Raw genomic sequence first — 8,248 nt, forward strand, 5'->3', positions numbered from 1 at the left:
CAGAGGCTTCATCTCCACGGGGGTTTGAGTGGTCACCCAAGGGTTTTTGGGGGGTTGTAGAGGGTCTCCTCATGGCTTTCAGCCAGCTGAAGTTCAAGGAGCTGGGTGAGGAGGAACCCACCTGGGAGGAGGAGAACCTGGACAGTGTGAAGGCTCTGACAGCCAAGCTGAAGCTGCAGACACGGAGACCCTCGTACCTGGAGTGGGAAGCTCAGGTTCGGGGGCAGCACTGGGGCACTCACACCCCTGGAGGGGCCTGGGGGGCTGAGCAGGGCGCTGGGCACCCCGAGGACAGGCAGGATGGTGGTGTCTGTGGCTTTGCCACCGTGGAGGCAGCTCTGGAGTGGCTGAGGACGGAGCTGGTGAGTAGCTGGATGGGGGCACGAGGGTGGGCAAGGAGTGAGATGGGGTCACAAGGCTCTGCCATGCCCAACTTCACCCAGCAGTGAGGGGACGTGGCAGGGTCAGGGTGCTCCTGCAGTGGGGGCTTTGCTCCTTTGCCCAGCACAGATGGTGTACATGGATTTTTGCTGGACACATATGGCTCTGTGACATCCCCGTCCCCTCACAGCACTGGGGGTCACTGCTCTGTTGGGATCTGCACTTGTCACCCTCTCCTGCCCACTCTGTTGCTGGCACAACTGCCATGGACTCATTGGTGTGGGTACAAACCCACAGGCACCCCCATGGCAGGGAGGGTTAGGACTAGATGATCTATAGTGTCCATTCTAACCCCTAAAATTCTATGCTCTGTGCTGCCCTTGGGCTGTGCCACCAGCACAGACCCTGTGCCCACTCTGTGCCCACATGTACGGGCTCTGTGCTGACCCTGGGTGGTGGTTGTGCCCTGTCCAAGCCCCATCCCTGCTGCCCCACCATCCCTGGGTTGGATCCAGAGCTGCTCCTGCTCCATCCTGATTCCCATGTCCCCCCCAGAGGGAGATGCAGGCTGTGGACCAGCGCCTGGCACAGCAGCTGATGCGACTGAGGGCACAGCTGCACCGGCTGAAGGTGGAACAGGCTTGCCACCAGCACAAGGAGATGTTGGATGATGCCACCTTCGGCCTCGAGGGCTGTGAGGAAGATTCAGATCTGCTCTGCAACATCCCTCCCAAGGCTGCCTTCCTGCTCTCCATGCCCCTCAAGCACATCGGCGTCACCCGCATGAACATCAACTCCCGGCGCTTCTCCCTCTGCTGAGGGACCCCGTGGAGCTCCAAAGGCACCCGTGGGTGCATCTGGACCTGGTTAGGGCTTGAGGATCCCTCCCCAGATCCCTCTGGGCACAGGGCAGGGCGTGCTGAGCTGTGGAACTGCCAGCCTTGCTCCCAGGGCAATGCCATGCGTGGGAAATGCTTCCATCCCCATGGGGCACAGTGTGTTTTGGGGCACCCAGTGGCCTGGCCCTAAGGATAGTGGGGCCAAACACAGTGGAAAATGTGGGGAGCAGCACTTTGAGGAGGAATAAAAGGAGGTGGAGGCAAGAGCTGATGTTTTTTCCTTATTTGCATGTACCCAGGCACCTTCCTGCACCTCCAGATGTGGCTCCTGGTCTTTGGCTGGGGGGTGAGAACACAAAGTGCTACTTGGGGATGTGCCTTTCACAGAACTGTTTGCAAGCAGTGCCAGGGAAGATGAAGGGAGACCCAGGGAAGATGTGGGGTGAGCCAGGGAAGCTGTGGGATGCCCCAGGGATAATTTTGGGGGTTGCTTCTCCTTCCCAGGGTAGCAACATGACATGGGGAGAACTCGATGTGCCCCCACAGACTGTCATAGCTCCCCCCCATCACAGCTGAGCTTCCTGCCTGTGCCTCACCAAGCAGCTGGCAGGTACCTGTGGCTTAATGTTTGATCACAGAAGCCAAGACAATGGTGTTGTGGTTGCTCTGCTCTGAGCTGCCTCCAAAACACACTGCTGGCACCTTAGCCAGGACATAGCATGTCCTCTGGGCTGCAGCCCCCATCACTGTGGCTTTTGGGGTGACAAAATCTGTGGTGACTCAGTGGTGATGACCAAAGGGGAGATGTGGGGTGGAGGATGAGTCCCACAGTGGGATCAGGGACAGCTGATGCTCAGGAGTACCAGTCTCTGCCAGAGCCCCGGAGAGGGGACAGCACAGGGGACTGGAGCACTTGGGCAGCAGGTGACAATCCCCTGCTGTCCCTGACTCCTGTCCCAGCCCAGGGGATCCCACCCCCTGCCCCTGAGGGTCTCAGCATCCCTGGGGGGACACGCAGAGCTGGGAGCCTGGTGTTGGGGATGGCAGGAAACCATCAGGGTTTGTCACTCGCTCTTGCGGTCGCGAGCGAGCTGTGAACCAGCTTCTCTAGAGTTTGCTCATGAGGCAGGAAGCCAGGGCAGGCGGGGAGAGGGAGCAGGAGTGAGCGGTGGGGAGCACACCCGTGTCTGGGGGGCTCCTCTCTGCTCCCCAGAGGGTCCCCGTGCTCCTGTGGGCATGGAGGGGATGTGAGAGGCGACAGCACTGCCAGGACATGGGAGTCTGAGAGAGGTTGGTCCTGCCCACGCTGCTAACAGGTAAGACTTGGGGGGTGAGAGGGTCTGAGCCATCCAGATGGGAGCTGGGGAGTGTTTGTGGGAGCTGGAGTTCCTGTGGCACTGCCTGCGTGCCCCTTGGAGGGATGGAAATGGGAGGTTGGGGCCATCTCTGCGTGGGATGTGAGCGCTGGTGCCTGGGGGAGGGATGGGACGAGCCAGGCTGTGCTCCCCATTCCTCTGTGACCTCCCAGTTGGGGTGAAAGCCACTGCCCCAGTGTCCTCTGCCCACCTGGGGGTCGTACCTGGGGTGGGAGCACTGTGTCCCTCGCAGGGCTCCTCCCAAACCCCATTTCCAGGGCAAATACAGTTTAGTCCCCGAGGCTGTGGGTGAGAGCAGCGTAGGGACAGGCAGCAAGTTCAGTGCTGGTCCATCAGGGTTTGCTAGCAGTTTGGGGCTTCAGATGCTGAGAGAGATCCATTTTTGGTGCTGTCTCAGTGCAAACACCTCCCTCCTGCCCCCAGCTCTGGGGCTGTCATCCTTCACATCGCAGGGCTGACCATTCAGGGAGGTCACAACTGGCTGGAGGCCACCCAGCTGACCCTTGAGGAGCATCAGGGACAGGGTCAGCCCAACCCTCAGCACTGCTCACATCCACCCACACATGTGAACAAACAAACTGGGCCTGGCTGGAACAGTATGTGCAGAAGGGGCAGCTCCTGGGGCAAGAGCCAGAGGGGCCAGACATGCTCCCAAGCAAAGTCAAGGAGAGGGACAACCATGGCCATGCAAGGACATGTGTGTACAGCCATGCAAACACACAACCACCCCTGGGGGACACGGCAAGGCACGGGGCAGTGGCGCCTACACAACCCTCCCAGGCACCTTCGCAGGAGAAATTCGGTTGCACAGATGCAGTCACCAAAAAACAACTTCAAACACCCTTAGCTCCAACGTGGCCCTTGTGCTGTGCAGGTGAAACGGCTGCTCGGTGGAAATTACGCTGTGGCTTGGGTCTGTAAGAAAAAAAGGCACAATAGCAGCACCTCCCTCCCCACCCCAGCTTTGTGCTGGGAGGAAAAAACACCTCCTGGCACCTCTCGCCTTCCGTGAAGGTGTTTGAAGGGCTCTGGGGGGCTCTGGGGGATCAGGGGCTTCTCCTCCATGGGGCCACGGTGATGCTTGGGGGTGGAGATGGGTTTTGCTGCTGCCCTGACTACATCAGGGCACTGTGGTGTGGCCAAACCCCTTTTTGTATGCCAAAGTGTGTTGCCAAATGGATGTCACCAGGAGCTGAAGGCACCAGAGTGGTTTTTAGCATGGTTCCTCAAAGCAGCTTTGCATGGCATGGGAGGCTCAGTCGTCTGTGTTTTCCTTGCCAAAATCACCTGCCACCAACTCCTCTTGGCCACTATGATGTTGTGCAGCCCGAGGTGGCACCATGGGGATGGTCCCTGTGTCTCTGCTGACCCCACACCCAAGGGAGGAGGCTCCTGGTGTGGAAAACCAGACCTGGCAGTGCAGGCTGGGGGGTACTGCCTGGCAGTTGGCTCTGATGGCTGGGGCTGGTGGCACTGGGGGCTGGCAGCACCCTGAGGACCCTGCACCCTCTTTGGGTGCCCTGTGAGGCTCTTCCCTGTGTCCCCACTCAAACGAAGCCCCCACTGCTGAGCCCTCCTTAGCAGAACGGAAGAGGTTGGATTTACGTGTGTGCTGGTGAAAACCCAATGTGCAATGGTTCCTGGGTAGGACACCAAGGAGGAAGAGGTGTCAGTGGTCAGTGCCTCCTAGCAAAGCCTCTCCCAGGGCTCAGGTGGGCACTGGGAACCTGGTGAGGACGAGGACCTGGTGAGGACAAGGACCTGGTGAGGATGGGGACCTGGTGAGGACAGGGACCTGGTGAGGACAAGGACCTGGTGAGGATGGGGACCTGGTGAGGATGGGGACTTGGTGGGGACGGGGACCTGATGAGGATGAGGAGCTGGTGAGGGTGAGGACCTGGAGAGGATGAGGACCTGGTCAGGATGAGAACCTGGTGAGGACAGGTTCCCTCACAGCTGCACCACCTCAGTGCCAGATCAGAGATCCCACTCAGTGCTGGTACAGCAACCACTGGGTTTGGGTGCTGGGGTAGACACACCTGGGCTGGCTCATGGTGCCATGGGGCTCCCAGCCCTGCTATTGGCACCCAGCACCTGTGGAAACTACACCAGTGCTCCCCAAGAGCCTGGAGAAGAAGGTCTGAGGACCAGGTCTTGGTGGAGATGAATCCCAGCAGTGTGGGAGTGGAGGATTCTGCTGAAGAGCTTTTTCCTGGGCTGTGTGCCAGCGTTTCCACCCCATACACTGTGGGACTGTGGGTTTCTGCCACACTCAGCATTTGTGGGAAGGCAAGAGCTGCCCAGGTGGTTTGCAGAGCCCACGTGACACTCATGACATCAGTGCCCACACTGTGGTGTGGGGACACTGAGCACAGCCCTGTGCCAGCTCACTGCCACCACGGCCAGGGCTGATGCTTGATGTTGGGGGTGTCCTTGATGTCTTGGGGTGAGCTGCAGAGGGTGAGAGATCCTGGAGCAGGGATGGGGATCAGGATCCTCCCTGACACAGGAGAATGTTGGGGGGAGAGGCTGAGAGCTGAGGTGACACAAGGTGGGCTCACATCCTCCTCTGATCCCAAGAGTTGCTTTTAGGATCAGGGAGGTCCCTGATCCAGCCAAACCTTGTTAAACACGATTTGCATGGACATATTAATTGCTGATGGGATATTAATGATTAGGTTGTTATCTGGATGGAGAACAGAGGGAGCAGCCTAAGGGCTGCAGGGAGAGAAGGAGCTGGTGGAGACTGTGCTGATGGGAAAGGGGAATCTCAGGCTGGGGACTAATTGCCTTCAGTAGTTTTAATTAACACAGCCAGAATAAATTAGGAGGAAATAATGGCTGCTGACAGAGAGACAGGGAATGGGCTGAATTCAGCTCAGGACCTGGGGAGTGTGCAGGAAGGGCCATGCAATGTGGGGAGATGGATGGATGGATGGATGGATGGATGGATGGGGATGTGCTGGAGCAGGAGAGGTGAGGCTGGGGGGGTCTGAAGGGTCCCCTCATCACTTCTGTCCCCTGCAGCCACCATGGGCTGCTGCTGCAGCTCAGACTACGACGACGACTGGATCGAGAACATCGACATCTGTGAGCACTGCAATTACCCCATCGACCCCGACAGCAAGCGCCAGGTGAGGAGGGGGTGGCCAGACCCCCATACTGGTGGCCAAACACCTCTGGAGGTGGCCATGGGATAGTCAAGCCCTGGAGGGTGAGGGATCTCTCTCTGTCTCCTGGCAGAGGCTGATCCGCAATGGCTCCGAGGTGCAGGACCCTCTGGTGTTCTATGAGCCCACGTCTCCCCCGTGTTCCCCCATGCAAGGTAAGGTCTGGATGTGGTGGGGGGTGACTGTGCCACCCCCCAACTGGCCACTGCCACCCTGTCCCTCTGCTTGTCCTCGCAGACAAGCTGGTGGTGGCTCTGTACAACTATGAGGCCAAGCACGATGGGGACCTGGGGCTGCGGAAGGGTGAGAAGCTCCGAGTCCTAGAAGAGTGAGTGAGCTCCAACAGCATCTCAACCTGCTCCAGCACAGCCCCTGTGCTGCCAGAGGGGTCTGTGCAGGGTCCTGGCAGCTGTGGGAGGTCTCACCTTGCTGTGTCCTTGCAGGAATGGGGAGTGGTGGAAGGCACAGTCGCTCACCACCGGCCAGGAGGGATTGATCCCCTACAACTTCGTGGCCTTGGTGAACAGCCTGGAGCCCGAGCCGTGAGTAGGGATTGAGGAGCTGTGTCCTGGCAGAGGGGGAAGGAGCCAGGAGCAAAGTGCCAGTGGGTGAATGTGGCCTGAGCTTCCCCAGCCCTAACCATGTCCCTGTCCCCAGGTGGTTCTTCAAGAACATCAGCCGCAAGGATGCGGAGCGACAACTCCTGGCGTCAGGCAACACTCACGGCTCCTTCCTCATCCGGGAGAGCGAGACCACCAAAGGTACCATCCCACAGCTCCTGCTGCTGGCACTGGGAAGGGTCTGGGAAGCACAGGAGGGTGTTGGGGTCCCACACATGTCCCTCCCTCTCCCCAGGTTCGTATTCGCTGTCTGTGAGGGACCTGGATGAGACCCAGGGAGAGACTGTGAAGCACTACAAGATTCGCAACCTGGACAACGGTGGCTTCTACATCTCCCCCCGAGTGCCCTTCGGCAGCCTGAGGGAGCTGGTGCAGCACTACATGCGTAAGGAATGGGGTGGGATGGGGTGGGAATGGGGCAGGAATGAGGTGGGATGGGATGGGATGGGACAGGAAAGAATGGGAATGGGGTAGGGACAAGATGGGACACAATTGGAAGGGATGGGATAGGGACAAGACAGAATGAGAATGGGATGGAATGAATGGGATGGGATTGGATGGGACAGGATGGAATAGGATGGGACAGAATTGGAAGGGATGGGATAGGGACAAGACAGAATGAGAATGGGATGGGATGGATGGGATGGGATGAGATGGGATGGGATGGGATAGGATGGGATAGGATTGGATGGGATAGGATGGGACAGAATTGGAAGGGATGGGATAGGGACAAGACAGAATGGGGATGGGATGGGATGGGATGGGATGGGATGGGATGGGATGGGATGGAATGGGGTGGGATAGGATAGGATTGGATGGAACAGGATGGAATAGGATGGGACAGAATTGGAAGGGATGGGTTAGTGACAGGATGGAATAAGAATGGGATGGGATAGGATTGGATGGGAGAGGATGGAATGGGATGGGACAGGATAGGATAGGACAAGATTGAGTGGGGATGGAATGAATGGGGAAGGGATAGGATTGTATGGGATGGGATGGGATAGAGGCAGGATGGGATAGGAATGGGATAGAATGGAATGGGAGTGGGATAGGATAGGGACAGGATGGGATAGGACCAGGATAGGATGGAGTGGGACAGTATGGGACAGAATCAGACAGTATGGGACAAGATGGGATAGGACAGAAGAGGAACAGGACAGAATGGGAACAGGTCAGAATGGGATGGAATGAGCAGGACACGCTGCGCCCAGTGCCCCAGCAGACCTGTTGGCTTGTCCTGGGGCCCTGTGCCCCTGCCTGTGTCGCTCCCAGCTCTGCCTCCCTCAATCCTGGCTCTGCCTCCCCCTTCCACAGGCACCTCAGACGGGCTCTGCACTCGCCTGGGAAAGCCCTGCAGGACGCAGAAGCCACAGAAGCCCTGGTGGCAGGACGAGTGGGAGGTACCGCGGGAGTCGCTGAAGCTGGTGGAGAAGTTGGGAGCAGGACAGTTTGGAGAAGTCTGGATGGGTGAGTCAGGGTGAAAGTCAGGCGCTTTCTCCTGGATGAGGGCACTGCTGTGGGCAGAGTCAGCCCAGCCCTGTGGCATCTCCAGGCTGGGGTCTTGCTTGGAGAGCCAGCACAGCCCCAGATGTGGGACTATGACTTTTCACGGGGGTTCTGGAAGAAAAGAGAGCCCAACACCTCTGGAACAGCTCTGGTTCACCCACAGCAACCCAAGCTTCTCCCCTCTCCCATTCCAGCCATCCATACTCCTCTCTGCTGCCTGGACCAGGTGCTAGAGGAGGTGTGGAGACACAGGAGCTGTGTCTGCATGGAGCTGGGGTCTGCTCACCTTGAGAGCAGCTGTGACATGTATGGCTCCATTTGGGAAGTGTCCCCTGTTGTGGCTGGAATTCTGG

General features: G+C 58.5%; 2 protein-coding genes across 3 annotated transcripts in view; both read left to right on the top strand.

Annotated features, from left to right (window-relative positions):
* The first annotated feature begins 71 nt into the window (after window positions 1-71).
* FAM167B (family with sequence similarity 167, member B) lies at window positions 72-1,200 on the top strand. The gene is made up of 2 exons (XM_009077698.1): window positions 72-362; window positions 937-1,200. The coding sequence occupies exons 1-2, from the start codon at window positions 72-74 to the stop codon at window positions 1,198-1,200; spliced, it is 555 nt and encodes a 184-aa protein (XP_009075946.1).
* Window positions 1,201-5,628: 4,428 nt separating this feature from the next.
* The window catches only part of LCK (LCK proto-oncogene, Src family tyrosine kinase), a 6,193-nt gene continuing 3,573 nt past the window's right edge, over window positions 5,629-8,248 (top strand). The window contains exons 1-7 of one of the 2 annotated variants that reach the window (XM_009077708.1): window positions 5,629-5,730; window positions 5,840-5,921; window positions 6,004-6,094; window positions 6,210-6,308; window positions 6,424-6,527; window positions 6,622-6,771; window positions 7,704-7,856. In XM_009077708.1, coding sequence (XP_009075956.1) covers window positions 5,629-5,730; window positions 5,840-5,921; window positions 6,004-6,094; window positions 6,210-6,308; window positions 6,424-6,527; window positions 6,622-6,771; window positions 7,704-7,856 — 781 coding nt within the window. The remainder of the gene's footprint in view (window positions 5,731-5,839; window positions 5,922-6,003; window positions 6,095-6,209; window positions 6,309-6,423; window positions 6,528-6,621; window positions 6,772-7,703; window positions 7,857-8,248) is intronic. The other variant, XM_009077715.1, reaches the window with a different exon arrangement.

The sequence above is a fragment of the Acanthisitta chloris genome, unplaced genomic scaffold, assembly GCF_000695815.1.
Source record: "Acanthisitta chloris isolate BGI_N310 unplaced genomic scaffold, ASM69581v1 scaffold24250, whole genome shotgun sequence".
NCBI classification, from domain to species: Eukaryota; Metazoa; Chordata; class Aves; order Passeriformes; family Acanthisittidae; genus Acanthisitta; species Acanthisitta chloris.

What these genes read in the sequence shown, in the direction of transcription:
- FAM167B (XM_009077698.1), top strand. Translation starts at nt 72, where the DNA reads ATGGCTTTCAGCCAGCTGAAGTTCAAGGAGCTGGGTGAGGAGGAACCC. An exon ending in AGTGGCTGAGGACGGAGCTG is followed by an intron (nt 363 to 936) that starts GTGAGTAGCTGG and finishes TGTCCCCCCCAG; the next exon opens with AGGGAGATGCAGGCTGTGGA.